This window comes from Diabrotica virgifera, chromosome 3, assembly GCF_917563875.1.
Source record: "Diabrotica virgifera virgifera chromosome 3, PGI_DIABVI_V3a".
In the NCBI taxonomy this organism is placed as follows: Eukaryota; Metazoa; Arthropoda; class Insecta; order Coleoptera; family Chrysomelidae; genus Diabrotica; species Diabrotica virgifera.
This window is the reverse complement of record NC_065445.1, coordinates 173379173-173397170: the sequence shown is the minus strand read 5'-3', so window position 1 is coordinate 173397170 and position 17998 is coordinate 173379173. Positions and strand designations below refer to the sequence as shown.

Here is a 17998-nt window from a genome sequence, read left to right as displayed (position 1 = left end):
TGTAACGGAAATTAAGAAGAAATCCTGCGGCAATTATTCACAAATAAGTGACTGATTTTTTGGTATAGGTTTCACTTTAGAGTAATTGCCCTATTTTTAATTACAGGGCGTTACATTTTAAAAAACCCTTTTTTATACCATCTGAACCGTTTATGCTAGAGTAAAAAGACTTTCAGCGATTACCCATGTACTGGTGCTATTTATATATTTGTATAATGCACCCCCATTTTTTCTCCGAAAGCACCCCAAAAAAAAGAAGAATTAATAAATAAAGTGATTTTCTTGGAATCCCTCACACACAATGCCCTTTATTAATATGCTTCATATATCATTTTGTGCACGTTATTATTACCCATGCATGGACACCAAAAGCGATTTCCTAGTGCAACCCCTGTAGCCAAAAAAAAAAAAAATAAATAAAATGGGGTGTTGAATTTTTTTTTTGTTTTTTGCTTTTTGATCCATATGGGCATATGCTTCATCAATAGTGCTTTTCAAAAATAGATATGGTTATTGCAACATCCCTGCGGAAACCACCCCTATCCTTGAAAATATACTGCAGAAACTACCCCTATCCCTTGGCGAGGATGTTTTTACGATTTTCTCATTACCTATGCATTCTTTTTAAACAAAACTTATACAAGGTTAAAGACCACTATTTACTCTAAAAATTAGGTCCTATTCATTTTTTTCGTATAAGCAACCGTTACGGCACAGTGGCGCCGTAAACCTCATATACGCTTTGGCGGGCTCCAGTTTTTGTTTTTTTTTTTCGTCATCTGTTCGTTTTATTGATAAAATACTTATGTAAAATAAAACAACACAGTGTAACCTACAAATTAAGACCTTGCACATTTTACAATCTTTGCGCTCCAAAGCCACAGTGGTGGCCCAAAATCAATTTTTGCATATTCTCGTCACCCACACGCATTTTATTGCATTAGTGCTACCTTAATAGCACAATATTTACCCTTAAGTGGCCGCTAAGCAGTGGCGGATCCAGGGAGGGGTGATGGGGGGTGATCACCTCCCCCCTCTCAAACCAAGTGATATTATATTCAAAGATTATAAAAATATTCATTTATTTTTATAGAAATTTAGCCAATTGGCACCCCCCTCTTAACGATGCTGGATCCGCCTTTGTCGCTAAAGCATAAAAAGTACGCTATTCTTTTAAAAATAATAATATAATATGTATAAGTATTTCTATAAAAATAAATGAATATTTTTATAATCTTTAAATATAATATCACTTGGTTTGAGAGGGGGGGAGGTAATCACCCCCATCACCCCTCTCTGGATCCGCCACTGCTTAGCGACCACTTAAGGGTAAATATTGTGCTATTAAGGTAGCATTAATGCAATAAAATGCGTGTAGGTGACGAAAATATGCAAAAATTGATTTTGGGCCACCACTGTGGCTTTGGGGCGCAAAGATTGTAAAATGTGCATAGGTCATAATTTGTAGGTTACACTGTGTTGTTTTATTTTGCATAAGTATTTTATCAATAAAACGAACAGATGACGAAAAAAAAAAACAAAAACTGGAGCCCGCCAAAGCATATGTTGCGTATGGTTTACGGCGCCACTGTGCCGTAACGGTTGCTTATACGAAAAAAATGAATAGGACCTAATTTTTAGAGTAAATAGTGGTCTTTAACCCTGTATAAGTTTTGTTTAAAAATAATGCATAGGTAATGAGAAAATCGTAAAAATATCCCCGCCAAGGGATAGGGCTAGTTTCTGCAGTATATTTTCAAGGATAGGGGTGGTTTCCGCAGGGATGTTGCAATAACCATATATATTTTTGAAAAGCACTATTGATGAAGCATATGTCCATATGGATCAAAAAGCAAAAAACAAAAAAAAAATTTAACCCCCCATTTTATTTATTTTTTTTGGCTACAGGAGTTGCACTAGGAAATCGCTTTTGGTGTCCATGCATGGGTAATAATAACGTGCACAAAATTATGTATGAAGCATATTAATAAAGGGCATTGTGTGTGAGGTATTCTAAGAAAATTACTTTATTTATTAATTCTTCTTTTTTCTTGGGTGGTTCCGGGGAAAAAATGGGGGTGCATTATACAAATTTATAAATAGCACCAGTACATGGGTAATCGCTGAAAGTCTTTTTACTCTAGCATAAACGGTTCAGATGGTATAAATGGGGTTTTTTTAAAATGTAACACCCTGTAATTAAAAATAGGGCAATTACTCTTAAGTGAAACCTATACCAAAAAATCTGTCACTTATTTGTGAATAATCGCCGCAGGATTTCTTCTTAATTTCCGTTACAGTTAGGAAAAAATATATATTTTTTTAAAAACTTCTTTTTTAACAACTTGTCAACTTTGGGGCGCCACCCCCGCTAAACGGTGGATGATAGACAGATGCTGTCGGGAAATAAATCGTAGAAAATATAGTCCTCTTGATATTCCTATAAAAGAAATTTTTTGTAAAAGGTACAGGAAGGGCTACGTTCCGCAAAAACCACAAATTATCCCCTTTATAGGGGTGAAAAGGGGGTTCCGGGGCGAATTTTTTTCAGAAAAAGTTAGTCTTATAATAAGCACCCCTTGATATACCAGAAAAAAATAAAACCGGACTTGTGTCCATTTTGCAAGGTTCAACCTTTGTTTCCTACACTATCTTGAAAAAATCTATAATTTAAAAGCTGAATATATTTTCATGCTAGATATAAAAGAAAAATAAAACAAACAAAAAATATTATTGGTACTTACCTAAAATTTTGTCTTTGAGAATCTGGCATTCTTTAAGAAAATCTTCATCGCCAGAGTCATACACTTTAAGTAATGGGTGAGAAGTTGCTACGGGACTTAATTCCTCAGTTTTCTCTCCTTTGTCGACTACTTCCTCGAGTTCTGGTTTCTCCTTCTTGTTCTGTCCAACATAATTCTGAGGACTTTTCGGAAATATGTTGATTGGTACTGGACACCAGGCAAGAGATATAATGGGTTTGTCATGAGCTCTCATTTTATGCAGAAGTTTTCCATCTTCTATAATAAGTTTGGAAATATTTAATGGTAACAAGTATGGTACTTTTTATAAGAATAAGAAAAATTGTTAATAAATAAAGGATGCAACGTGTCAAACACACTCCACGTTTAGTCAATTATTCATCTTTGAAATAATGCTCACGATATTATTAACAGGTTGACTGCCAGACGGTCGTATACGACCGACAGTTCAATAAGTTCATGCCATGGCGGTCGTATACGACCGATTTGATACGGTCTATGATATAGTTCCTGTTTTGCCAGAGGTCGTAAGAGAAGCGGATTTATTGCAGTATTCGACCGCTGTGGCATGCAGTCGTCGCGTATACGTATCAGTTTTCATTTAGACAGAATATGAATATTGAATAGAATTTGGCAGAATATTTCAGTTGGTTGTCAGATGTACTTTTTTTAACTTTGCACCATGGACTTTTTTAAACATTTTTTTGTGGCAGTCAACCTGTTAACGACAGCTTTCTAAAATTTATTTTGAACGAAATATTTATTTTGAACTATTCTACTAAATCCTTTTAAATATACTGACGTAATGCCTCAACAAACAACCGCTACTTCTATCATCTCAGTTTAGAATTTTCAACATAGGATATAACATCAGCACATGGAAAACGCGTTCCAAGATTGCAGCTTTAATTTTGAATATCTTGTCGAGATATTTGGCACACATATTCGTGATAAAGATAGTAAAGAATGGCGATACAGAACCCAATTTGAGAAATATGTTAGTATATGGAAATCTTATATATAAAAATCAATTGCTGTTCGTGTGTCTCGCTAAAACTCGAGAATGGCATGACCGATTTGGCTAATTTTGATGTTGAATTATTTGTAGAAGTTAAGGGAAGGTTTACACGGTTTTATATAGTCATTTTAGTAGCCACCAAAATTGTTACATCTTTATGTATAAAATGCTCTTTTCCATAGTGTTTGTTGCCACACTCCTCCCAAACGGTTTGACCGATTTTTATGAAATTTTACGCTTATATTCGGCAGGACTGAGAATAGGTTGTTATCTATTTTTCATACCCGTACGTCACAAGGGGGTTGTCCCCCTGATATTTTTTTTCTTAATTTTATATGATGTAGAACACAAAGATAAATACAACTCTAATTTTTCACTTTTCTATCGCTAACCGTTATTTTTTAATAGCCATCAAAATATCATATCTTCATCTTATATTATAAAATTGCTGTTCGTGTCTCTCGCTAAAACTCGAGAATGGCTGGACCGATTTGGCTAATTTTGATGTTGAATTATTTGTAGAAGTTCAGGGAAGGTCTATTCGGTTTTATATAGTCATTTTAGTAGCCACCAAAATTTTTACATCTATATGTATAAAATGCTCTTTTCGCAGTGTTTGTTGCCATACTCCGAAACGGTTTGACCGATTTTTATGAAATTTTACGCCTATATTCGGCAGGACAGAATAGGTTGTTATCTATTTTTCATACCCGTACGTCACAAGGGGTACTGATATTTTTTTTCTTAATTTTATATGATGTAGAAGAGATAAATACAACTCTAATTTTTCACTTTTCTATCGCTAACAGTTATTTTTTAATAGCCATCTAAATATCATATCTTCATCTTATATTATAAAATTCAATTGCTGTTCGTGTCTCTCGCTAAAACTCGAGAATGGCTGGACCGATTTGGCTAATTTTGATGTTGAATTATTTGTAGAAGTTCAGGGAAGGTCTATTCGGTTTTATATAGTCATTTTAGTAGCCACCAAAATTTTTACATCTATACAGGGTGTCCAGAAACTCTACCGACAAACGAAGACAGGAGATTCCTCAGATAATTTTAAGACAATTTAACCCAATTCACCTAGTACGAAAATGCTTCCTAAATGAGCTAGAGCTCTTTGAAGATGGCGTCATGTAATTAGTTTTTCTTAAATACCTCCAGAACGCTTCTATTTAGAAAAACGAAAATTGGTATACATATTTACTTTCCAGAAATGAATCGATTCCATCCATTGCGAATTTCTAGTACAGGTCATAGGCCTCCGTTTTGGGTAGGGCAACGGTTATTTTATCGCCTAACTTTTTTGTCTTTAATTTTTAAGCATTTTTGACTCTGAATTATTAAATTGTGAGTTATTCTAGTACTAAAAGGTACTCTTAGTTTAAGTCGATAGGATACATCGTTTTCTAGAAAAATCGATTTGAAAATTTTTTGTTCCTTGAATTAAAAAAAAAAGATTAAAAAAATCTATTTAGAAAGATGAAAACTGGTACATTTATTTATATTCCAGAGATTAATCGATTTCATTAATGGCGAATTTCTAGTACCGGTCATAGGCGTCCGTTTTGGGTAGGTCAACAGTTATTTTGTAGCATAACTTTATTGTCTTTAATTTTTAAGTATTTTTGACACTAGATTATTCAATTATGAGATATTCGAGTACTAAAAGTTACTCTTGCTTTAAGTTCGTAAAATACATCGTTTTTTTTTAAATTTTTTTTAACTTTTTTTTTCAAATTCCCAAAACTAAAAACTTTCAAATCGATTTTTCTAGAAAACAGTGTATCCTACCGACTTAAAGTAAGAGTACCTTTTAGTACTAGAATACCTCACAATTTAATAATCCAGTATCAAAAATGCTTAAAAGTTGAAGACTAAAAAGTTATGCGATAAAATAACCGTTGCCCTACCCAAAAAGGACGCCTATGACCGGTACTAGAAATTCGCAATGAATGGAATCGATTCATTTCAGGAAAGTAAATATGTATACAAATTTTCGTTTTTCTAAATAGAGGCGTTCTGGAGGTATTTAAGAAAAACTAATTACATGGCGCCATCTTCAAAGAGCTCTAGCTCCCTTAGGAAGCATTTTCGGACTAGGTGAATTGGGTTAAATTGTCTTAAAATTATCTGAGGAATCTCCTATCTTCGTTTGTCGGTAGAGTTTCTGGACACCCTGTATGTATAAAATGCTCTTTTCGCAGCGTTTGTTGCCATACTCCGAAACGGTTTGACCGATTTTTATGAAATTTTACGCCTATATTCGGCAGGACTGAGAATAGGTTGTTATCTATTTTTCATACCCGTACGTCACAAGGGGGGGTTGTCCCCCTGACATCTTTTTTTATTTTTTTGGACAAATTTTTTTTTCTTAATTTTGTATGACGTAGAAGGCAATGATAAATACAACTCTAATTTACCACTTTTCTATCGCTAACCGTTATTTTTTAATAGCCATCTAAATATCTTCATCTTATAATATATATAAAAATCAATTGCTGTTCGTGTCTCTTAGACCAGGGCGCATCTGTAAAAATATTAGTACATTTGGACGTTGAGAGGTGACTCAATTTTTTTTGCAGAAATTGCTTGAAAATAACTCAAATAATAATATTTGAGTTATCCTCCCTCTCAAAAAGGTCCGGAACATTGTTTAAATATTCAAAATGTCAAAAATGAAGGAAAAATTCGATATTTCTCTTCGTTTTTTGATTATAATTTTAAAAGTATTCATTTCCGAGAAAAGATGTACCGACATAAAAGTTGCGTAATTAAATTTCCTACAATATAGAGTTGGTTAAAAATTTAAAAAATAGTCACCCTTGTTGCAAAATAGCAATAATTGCGAAAAAACTATACAAAAACAAGTATTCGCATTTTACGTTTTTCAACCATTTATGCTACACTTAGGACCTTCATATTTCACCCAGAAAAACTTTATGATACAGTAAAACAATACTGTAAATTTCATTGAGATCGGTTCAATAGATTTTGCAATCCAGCTTTCGCAAAAAAAATTAATTTTTTCAAAATGTTACAGGACTGAAAATAAAGCAGATAGCAAGTTGAAATTTTTTGCTCATAGAAGTGTACTGCGCACTTCATTTGCAATTTGCAAAACTAAAATCGATTAACTACCACGGCGTCAGAATTTTTTTTTAAATAAACATTAATTATTGGTGCTACGCGCAGAACAGCGGATAGTTTGCTCTGATTGGGCATTCCAATGACCTTTGATAATGATTGATACATTTTAATTTTTATTACATTTCGATATAAATAAATAAATTTGTTTATTGCAAAATAAAAACACATATTCTATCCTTTGAAATATCACTTTTTTTAGCAAAAACTTTCTTTGTTCATATATTTTAACTTAGAGAATAAAAGTTTATTATTTTTAAACATATGCAATTGTTTAAACAATATTTCATAAACAATAATAAAATTAGTTTGATTTTTGTGGAATTAAAATATTAAAATACAACAAAATATAGAGTCAGAAAATAATATATTAGATAAAGATTGGAAGAAATTTTGGTGGAAATCAACTTGTGTGAATCGAACACCGCTGTCCTGCGCGTAGCACCAAAAATTAATGTTTATCTAAAAAAAATTCCTGACGCCGTGGTAATTGATCGCCTTTAATTTTGCAAATTGCAAATGAAAGGTACAGTACACTTCTATAAGCAAAAAAAAAATTCACCTTGCTATCTGTTTTATTTTCAGTCCTGTAACATTAAAAAAAAAATTAAGTTTTTTTTGCGAAAGCTGGATTGCAAAATTTATTTTGCAAAATCTATTAAACCGATCTTAATTAAATTTACAGTGTTGTTTTACTATATCAAAAAGTTTTTCTGGATAAAATATGAAGGTCCTAAGTGTAGCATAAATGGTTGAAAAACGTAAAATGCGAATACTTGTTTTTGTATGGTTTTTTTCGCAATTATTGCTATTTTGCAAAAAGGGTGACTATTTTAAAATTTTTAACCAATTCTATATTGTAGAAAATTTAATTACGCAACTTTTATGTCAGTACAACTTTTCTCAGAAATGAATAAAGTTATAATCAAAAAACCATTAAAAAAATCGAATTTTTCCTTCATATTTTGACATTTTGATTATTTAAACAATGTTCCGGACCATTTTGAGTGGGAGGATAACTCAAATATTATTATTTGAGTTATTTTCAAGCAATTTCTGCAAAAAAATTTGAGTCACCTCTCAACGTCCATCTCAAAACAGATGCGCCCTGGACTATCTCGGTAAAACTCGAGAATGGCTGGACCGATTTGGCTAATTTTGATGTAAAATTATTTGTAGAAGTTCAGGGAAGGTCTATTCGGTTTTATATAGTCATTTTAGTCGCCACCAAAATTTTTAAATCTATATGTATTATTGTGTTTTAAATTTTATCAATCAAAAGCGAAATGAAAATTAAATTAAATTTTTTTTAATAACGCGGGCACATAAGTTTGATACACCCTGTATATTGAGCTGTAAATATTTATTAGAATTTAGTTTGGATGTAAGTGGATTTCTCTTTTAATGAGCTTTCCGATGAACCATTAAAGACTTTTGTGAATAATTAAAGTGAAAAGGACGATGTATTTAGGTTTAAAATGAAGAAAGTTGTTTACTACGGAAACTATAGAATCCACAGCTGGATGTAATTATCATTTTCGAGAAAAGTGGTTTTAAAAAAGAAAGTTTGGAATTTTAATATTTCTTTCAACCCGAGTGAATGTTGTAGAGTTTCCCCGAAAGTAATTAAGGATGATCGGAATAAATTTGAAAACGACTGTTTGTTTGTCGAATGGAAAAGTCGATGTTTCTGATTCTTGGCAAGTTGGAAGGGGAAAGGTAGTTTGAATGATTGAGAGAGTTTGAAAAAGAGGTCATTATGTTTTTGGCATCGCTGAAGAGCAGTTCGACGTTTTCGTGGATAGATAGTTAGCAAATACCAGTGGCTGTTTGATAGTGGAGAATAGTGTTGAAAAGTGGAACGAGAGACAGATCAAATTGAGACGAAATACCTCTTTGATTCTGTATTATTGTGAGAAGCAGAGCAGAGAATTTTTGGAGTTTTGTTTGAATCGAGTACGTGTCAAATAAGGCCCGGCTTGTTGGAGAATTGGTGCTGGTATGCTGATAGTTTTGAAGCTGGAGAGCGGAGAGGGCTTTGATGAGTAGCCTTTAACATAGTCAACGAGGGAGAGCTGTTCTGGGTCACGAGAAGACATCAGAGTGAGTGAAGCAAAAGGTCAGTCAACTTATGTGAAAGATATTTTTATGTTCGGAAACTAAAATTTTGAGTAAAAGGCATATGAATTAAAATTCCAATATTTCTAAAAGTAAATAGGAAGTATAGCTAATCTTGCGAATACATAAATTTGTTTTGTTTAGTTTGTTTTACCAAAGTCATCGGGAACAAAACCGATAAATTGTTTTTTTTTAACTATAATAAATTTAAGTGGTAAAGATTTCATTCGGATATCTGTGTCCACAGGTTTTAGATTTGATAGATTTTAGAGTATTGATTTTGACAAATAAAAGACAATTCTGTATGTTTATTTTAATATTTTGCTTTATTTCTTTTCCCTATTTTATCCCGATTAGGATCAACTAAGAGATACTGAACCCACGAGAGAGGATAGGTATAACGTGAGATAATTTAGATTTTTTTTAATAGTATAAAAAGGCACCCTGAGATTTTTTATTCATTTTTATGTATGATTTGCGACAATTAAATAATTAATCAGATAAATAATAATTAATATAAAATTAAATAAAAAATTTAAAACAATAATTTAAAATTTAATAAAATGCAGATCATAACAGTATGTATAAAATGCTCTTTTCACAGTGTTTGTTGCCATACTCCTCCGAAACGGTTTGACGGATTTTTATGGAATTTTACGCCTATCTTCGGCAGGACTGAGCATAGGTTGTTATCTATTTTTCATACCCGTACGTCACAAGGGGGGTTGCCCACCTGAAATTTTTTTTTGACAATTTTTTTTCTTAATTTTATATGATGTAGAACACAAAGATAAATACAACTCTAATTTTTCACTTTTCTATGGCTAACCGTTATTTTTTAATAGTCATCTAAATATCATATCTTCATCTTATATATAAAATTCAATTGCTGTTCGTGTGTCTCGATAAAACTCGAGAATGGCTGGACCGGTTTGGCTAATTTTGATGTTGAATTATTTGTAGAAGTTCAGGGAAGGTTTATACGGATTTATATAGTCATTTTAGTAGCCACCAAATTTTTTACATCTGTATGTATAAAATGCTCTTTTCACAGTATTTGTTGTCATACTCACCCGAAACGGTTTGACCAAATTTTATGAAATTTTACACGTGTATTCGGCAGGTCTTAGAATAGGTTGTTATCTGTTTTTCATACCCGTACGTCACAACTCTCATAATAATGACGTGAAAAATACGAAATTAAGTAGGTAGACTCCTTGCTGAATTCCGAGAAGAACCGTTCTAAAAATTTTTCTCTAGCGCAATCGTTGTCCGAAATACAATATCTCAAGCCGTAGAAATATTCTGAGGACAGAAGAAGAACGAGCGACAAATTTTACAGAAGAGAAGTGGAACAGTTTAACTTTGGGACTCAAATTAGGCAAAATATGAATTTTTTAATTTTGCGAAATTTTCAAAAAATATCTCTAAACGGAACTTTTCTGACGAACCGTAAACAGGAGAAAAATTTTGTTTAATTTTATTTAATTTAAGTATTCTATTTATTTTCCTTTATTTAATTTTATTTAATTTTTTAATTCCATTTATTTTATTTTATTTAATTTTATTTATTTTTATTTGATTTTATTCGATTTCATTTAATTTTGGTTTGCTTCATTTACTTTTTTATTTAATTTTGTTTAGTTTTATTTAATTTTACGAAATTTTATTTAATTCTATTTAATTTAATTTTATTTAGTCAACACCTATAGAGTTGTAACCACACCGAACCCGATCATAAATACAGGGTTGTTTTGAATGCAGATAAAATAAAGCTGTTATATTCATTATAAGATAAACAAATTTAAGATTGTAACTGTGGCACTACAAACTTTATTTTGTTACTTCTAACTAAACTTTATTACTTCAAACATCATGTGTAATTAATTAAAAATAATAATAAATCCTCATTCACATCGAGCATTTTTTGATTATTAATTACGAATTCCTTTTGTTTATTTTAAGTTTATTGTATACAAAAGTTTGTTTTTATCTATTGAGCAGTACGAAGTCTACCAGGTCAGCTAGTTACTCTATAATTAAATAGAATACTACAAACACGAGCCTGTACTGCCATTAAGAACAAAAAAATACACTTTCTTCAAATAAACTTTTTTTATCCGATGCTTAGATTTTGTGTCACATTGGAACTACTAAAAATCGATTATCTATAACAGGAAATCGAATTTGATTGACTTGGCAACATTTAGCGCGCCTATGAGTATAATAATTATTGTTTTTGATGGTATAGTGTCACTGTCACTGTCGTACTGCCGACGCACTGTTGAAAATTCGCAGAACTTTCGAAAAACAAAAATATTGATGACGCTCTGATGGTGACTCTTGAACACTAAAACCGTTATTTTATATAGGTAGTTTTTTTTAATATCAATATTTGTAACATCGGAGAACAACTAGAATATCCAGTATTGTTCTGAAGCTATTTCTTTGTGACATTTATGTAATGTACTATTCTAATTGGGAAATAAGACACAATTTAACTTGAAAAATGATTTTAATGACGTGTCGACTTCCACATCAGAGGTCGTTATCTAAATAAAAAATATTAATAAATTAAACAAATTTTGTTGATTAATACAAAAAATTCTTCTAATAATTTAATTTAGGTAATCTGATTCATTCATATCGGCAATTCAGACATACATTATACATTTTAAAGAAGAAGACTTTAAAACGATATGGCGAATATCATTTTAAAGTCCAGGAATTCAATTATTTAAAATAAATTGCCAATTTTATCATTTAAATTTTAGTCCTACGCAATTCATAAAAATTGGCAATATCATTTTAAAGTCTTCTACTTTAAAATGTACAATTTATGTCTGAATTGCCGATATAAATGAGTCAAATTAAATTATTATAAGAATTTTTTTTACTAAGCAACAAAATTTGTTTAATTTACACTGGGGTGCAAAATTAACCGGACACCTTAAAAATGGGTAATTTTTGATGTCTCGAATTTCCTAAACCTCTTGTCCGATTTGTGATTTTTTTAATATATTATAGCGTTATTCTTTACCAATATCGCTGTAATAGTATTGTTGCTAAACAGTTAAATTTCATTGTATACCGGGTGTATCAATCAATCTGTGTTTTTTTCGCATCACCCTGTGGAATATTCTAGCATTTATAAAATACTGAAATTAAAATCCAACTATAGCCTCACGTTTTCTCAACATTTTGTTTTTTTATTCATTCGCATATATTGGATAATAAAAAAGTTAGGTACTTTAACAACTAGCCATGTTTTCATCAATACAGCGTGTTTTTAAATAATAATTGGCAAACTTTAAGGGGTAATTCTGCATGAAAACATAATGACAATTTGCTTTATCAACGATATGTCTGCAAATGCTTCGTTTCCAAGATAGGGGGAGTTGAAAGTTTTCTTACAAACTGACTATTTATTTATTGCTTTAAAACCGGTTGAGGTATGCACATGAAATTTGATGGGTGTTAAGAAGTAGTTATTGTACTTTTTTTGACATACAATTAAGAATTTAATATTCACCATTGGCGCGCATACGAGTAATATGAGGGCTTATATTACCCGTATGCGCGCCAATCTTGAATATTAAATTCTTACTTGTATGTCAAAAAATGTACAATAACTACGTCTAAACACCCACCAAATTTCATTCGCATATCTTAAATGGTTTTTAAGCAATAAATAAATTGTCAGTTTGTAAGAAAAATTTCAACACCCTCTATCTCAGAAATGAAGCATTTGCGGACATAGGTTTATAAAGCAAACTGTCATAATTTTTTATGTAGAATTACCCCTTAAAGTTTGTCGCACTTATTTAGAAACACCCTGTATTGATAAATAACATGGCTAGTTGTTAAATTTCCTAACTTTTTTATGGTCCTACTTAAGCGAATGAATAAAAAAACAGAATGTTAAGAAAACATAAGGCTATAGTTGGATTTTAATTTGAGTGTTTTATAAATGCTAGAATATTCCACAGGGTGATGCGAAGTTTAAGAAAAAAATACAGTTTCATTGATACACCCCGTATGCAATGAAAATTTACCTGTTTAGCCACAATATTATTACAGCGATATTGATAAAGAATAAGGCTGTAACATATTAAAAATCACTTAAATCGGACAACAGGTTTAGAAAATTCGAGACATCAAAGATGACCCATTTTTTAAGTGTCCGGTTAATTTTGCACCGCAGTGTATTAATATTTTCTAACCATCTCCGATGTGGAAGTCGAAGGAGATAACCATCTCCGATGTGGAAGTCGAAACGCCAATAGAATCATTTTTCGAGTTAAATTGTGGCTTATTTCCCAATTAGAATATCCAGAGGAACTGTGGAATGCATTTAAAAACCAAGTTAACGAAATCTCCACAAACAATGATTATAGAAGTAACTTATATAATAATATATGGACCGTTCACTTTTGTTAGAGTGTAGGTCGCTCAAATACTATGAGCTCTTTTAATCCATTTCACGCGATGGATTAGTCCGCAGTTTCCTTTAGGTCGTCGTTCATAGGTTGTGATGTTTCTTGTCTTCTCTACTATCTTCTTCCACTCTCTCCGGTCCTGAATCTTTTCTCTCCAGTTTGCAATTTCCATCTTTAATATATCGTCTAGCAGTTGATCTTCCCATCTTATTTTTGGTCTTCCTCTTGGTCTATTTTTTACTGGTTTCCAGTTCATTATCTTCCTGATCAGTTCTTCTACCCCTCTTCTTTGTGTGTGCCCAAACCATCTGAGCCTTTGTACTTTAATGAATTGTACTATCTCTTCTCCTTCAGTTATATTTATTATTTCATGGTTCATCAGCTTTCTATATTCCCCTGTTTCTGTCTTTACTGGGCCATGTATTCTTCTCATAATTTTTCTCTCAATTATTCTTAACTTTTCTTCGTCTTTTTTCGTAAGGCATATTACTTCTGCTCCATAGGCAATCTCTGGTCTAATTGCTGCTGTATATATTTTTGATTTTGTTTTTTTGCTCAGGTTTTTGCCCTTGAATAGTCGGTGATATTTCAATATACTCTATTACTTGCTTTAATTCTTTCGTTTATCTCTATACTCCTTCCGTTTTTGCCGTCCACCATCACCCCCAGGTATTTGAAGCAATCTATTCTCTGGAATGTATTTTCACCTATCTCTATTTCTGTTATTCTGTTTACATTGTCTCTTGTGCTAATAAGGTATTTTGTTTTATTCTGATTGATTATTAATCCTCTCGTCTTTGCTTCTTTTACCAGGGGTTAAAAGTGCCTCTTCTAGTATTTTTTTATCTCTTGCTACCAGTCCCAGGTCATCCGCATGTCCTATGATCTGTGTTGAGCTTTGAATAATTGTCTTTTTTAGCCCTGTGTCCCTAATTAATCCTTCTAGAGCGATATTAAATAGTGTTGTTGACAGACTGTCTCCTTGTCTTACCCCAAGTTCTATTTTGATGTCGTTTGTATCTCCCTCATTTGTTTTAACTTTTGCTGTTGAGTCTTTCATTGTCATTCTAGTTAGTCTTATTAATTTTGCCGGTATCTCCATTTTTTTCATTTCCTTTAATAATTGTTGTCTGTATATGCTGTCGAAGGCCTGTTGGAAGTCGATATAGTAAGTGTAATTCTGTCATGTTCATAGCTTTTTTCAATTGTTTGTGTTAGTACGTGTATTGCATCTACAATCGGAAAAATGAAAGAATACCCATGAACGATCACATTCTGCTTTATCTTCTTGGTTTGCTTCTTACGTGGGTGCATAGCAATTGACTATCCAGATGTTGGCTTGTTTATTTTCTATTCTTATGTAAGATATCCTTCCATTAACTGCTTTGAATTGTATCACTTTTTCCCTCATTTTTTTGTTCACCATAAAAGCCGTACCATTCGTTCCCTGTTTGTTTTCTCCCGAATAATATATGCTAAAGTTTTTCTTCTCAATTTTTCCTTCTTTCTTCCATCGTATTTCCTGTAGGGCTAGGATTTCTAGTTCGTGTTTTTTCATTTCAAGGGCTATTTCTTGCATCTTACCTACTGCTAGCATGGTTCTAATATGCCAGGATCCCATTCTAATGGGTTTCGTGCTTTTCTTCTTATTGAGCTTCTTTCTTTCTTTTGTGTGCATTATTTTGTTTACGTTAACCGTTTGCATTGCCGAGTCTATTTCCAGTGGTACTATCTTTTGATTTTCATCAGCTAGTTTTTTGGGAATGTTTCTACTTTACCGTCTTTTCTCCATCTCCATTTTTCATTACCATCCACGGTTAATCCATTGTAGTCCCTTTTAACATTTCTCCCCATGTCTCTTAATTCCTCACACTTTGCTCCTATTTTCTTCTGAATATTTCTTTCTAAGACTGTCATATCCTGGCTTATGAAAATCTTCTCCCCTTTGATATGTCTTAATTTACTTTTCTTCTTCATCACCTTATTTTTTTCTTCTAGACTTTCCATTTTCAATAGACAGGTTCTATCTCCCAGTTTAACTGCTTTCTCTATTTTTATGTTCCCTTCCAAGCGCTGTTTGATGAAGTATGTCATTTTTTCTTTTAGTGCAGTTTCATCATTCGTATCTATTTTTACACCCGTTATTACTAGATTATTTTGCTTCATTTCCTTTTCACACCGTTCTACCCTAATTTCCAAAATATTTAGCTTTTTCTTTGTTTCCTCGAGTTCTGTCTTTACCGTATTGTGTTCTTTCTTTAATTCTAGTATTTCATCTCTAAAAACCTTGTTTTCTTCCCTCGTTTGTCTCATTTCATTCAAAACTTGTTTCAGTAAGCTATTTGTTGTTTCTTGTTCTGTGTCCATTGTTTTCTCATCATGGTTATCTGTTGTTTTTTGTGAAGTCTTGGAGAGTTTTCGACTCTTCGTTGACCTTTCTTCTTCGTTATCTGAACCCTCATCTCTTGTCCTCATTTTTGTGCCATCATCCGTGGTTCCATCACTATCTAGACATGTTTTCATTTCCTTTTCCAGGCATCTGTCTATTTTCGGCGCCAAGCACTGTTTTCCACCTCAACGGTTCAGAGAGAACGATGCCTATCGTTTCACTGTGAGTCTGTTATTGTTTTTATTCTGTACTTAGAAATTCTTGTCAGTTTGGCAACGTCGCTTTAAAATCGGACAATAACTAATTAGATCTAATTACCGGTTCAATTATTGTTTATACTTCACTAATTACCAGTTAATAACCTTGTTTATTTGTTTTTAAGTCACTTAAATGTTTTTTTAATGTTTTACGGCCAAACCTTATCACTGTCATTCATGTATTATTTTAATTATACACATCGGCTTATTGCACTAAATTATTTTTCGTTGCAACTCTCGAATTTTCAGGATGATCAGGGACGAAATATAACAAAGTATTCTACCAGTCACTACCACGTTGCCACGTCCAAAATAAAACAATACTAATCAGTAAAGAATCAATCAGATGTAAAATCGAAACTGAAGGCATCAGTATTGAACAAGTAATCATAGAAGTAACTTAATCAAGAAAAATAAATGGATGACTTATAAAATCGAATGAACCAGAATATAGATATCTTCAGAGTAGAATTAAACGGGAGATCAAATTAGTCAAAGAAAGATGGATGAGAGAAGGGCGAGAAGAAATGGAGGATGTGATATCTAGGCATGACTTATTTAATGAGTACAAAAAAGTAAAACAAATAAGCAACATATTAAAAAAACGAGTTCTATCTGAACTAGTAATTGACATTCAGATGTATATTCAGATAACAACAAAATTATTGTAAATGAGAACGAAATAAGAAGTGAACGGCAGCTGTATACAGGGTGTTTCATTAATAATTGTCCATATAGTAACTGGAGAATCCTTAGCCCAAAATACGAAGATTTAACCTAAAACACTTAAATAAAATGTGGTTCCTTACTGAGTTATAGGGTGTTTTATCTAAAAATTTAAAAACTATTTTTGCTCAGCATTTTAAAACTGTTCGACGTATCCTTTTCATACTTGGCAGATAGTGCGAATACTATACACCCTACTAAATGATGATAAACAAACGTTTCTAGCTATTACCAGAGGCGTACGACAGGGGATAGTGAATGATTGACCCTTCTCAAATTCTACGGCACTGGAGGAATTATTATTTTAGTGCCATTTTTAGATTCTCCAATACTTTCTACGTGAATAATATACTCTCCATTGGTAACGATAAAGTCATTAGTTTTCGAGATATTTGAAGTTAAATATGAAACGGCACAGTTATTTTGATTAATTTATGATAATATGATTCATATGGTTAAAATTTAAAAATTGTTTGTACCCAGTACTTAAAAACTATTTGGCGTATCCTTATCATACTGGGCAGAAAGTGTAGGTACTGTACACCCTACTAAATTAAGATAAATAATTGTTTCTAGCTACTACCAGAGGCGTACAACAGGGGATAGTGGCTGGTTGACCCTTCCCAAATTCTACGCCACTGACGAAATTGCTATTTTAGTGTAATTTTTTGACTTTTCAATACTTTTTATGTAAATAATATACTCTTCATTCGGAGCGATAAAATGATTAGTTTTCGAGATATTTGAAATTAAAAATGAAGCGACACAATACATTAATCAAAATAACCGTTTCGTTTCATTTTTAACTTCAAATATCTCGAAAACTAATTACTTTATCGTTACGAATGAAAATTATATTATTTTCATAGAAAGTATTGGAGAATCCAAAAATTTAACTAAAATAGCAATTCCGCCAGTGGCGTAGAATTTGGAAAGGGTCAACCATTCACTTTCCCCCGTCGTACGCCTCTGGTAATAGCCAGAAACGTTTGTTTGACACAATTTAGTAGTTTGTACAGTACCTATACTTCCTGCCAAGTATGAAAAGGATACGTCAAATAGTTTTAAAATGCTGAGCAAAAATAATTTTTAAATTTTTAGATAAAACATCCTGTAACTCAGTAAGGAACCACATT

The 17998-nt window shown here is 32.1% G+C and overlaps 1 protein-coding gene across 4 annotated transcripts in view; it reads right to left on the bottom strand.

Annotated features, from left to right (window-relative positions):
• The window catches only part of LOC114334840 (gem-associated protein 5), a 284268-nt gene that overhangs the window by 162345 nt on the left and 103925 nt on the right, over positions 1-17998 (bottom strand). For all 4 annotated transcript variants that reach the window (XM_028284946.2, XM_028284949.2, XM_028284947.2 and 1 more), the window contains exon 5: positions 2745-3020. In XM_028284946.2, coding sequence (XP_028140747.2) covers positions 2745-3020 — 276 coding nt within the window. The remainder of the gene's footprint in view (positions 1-2744; positions 3021-17998) is intronic.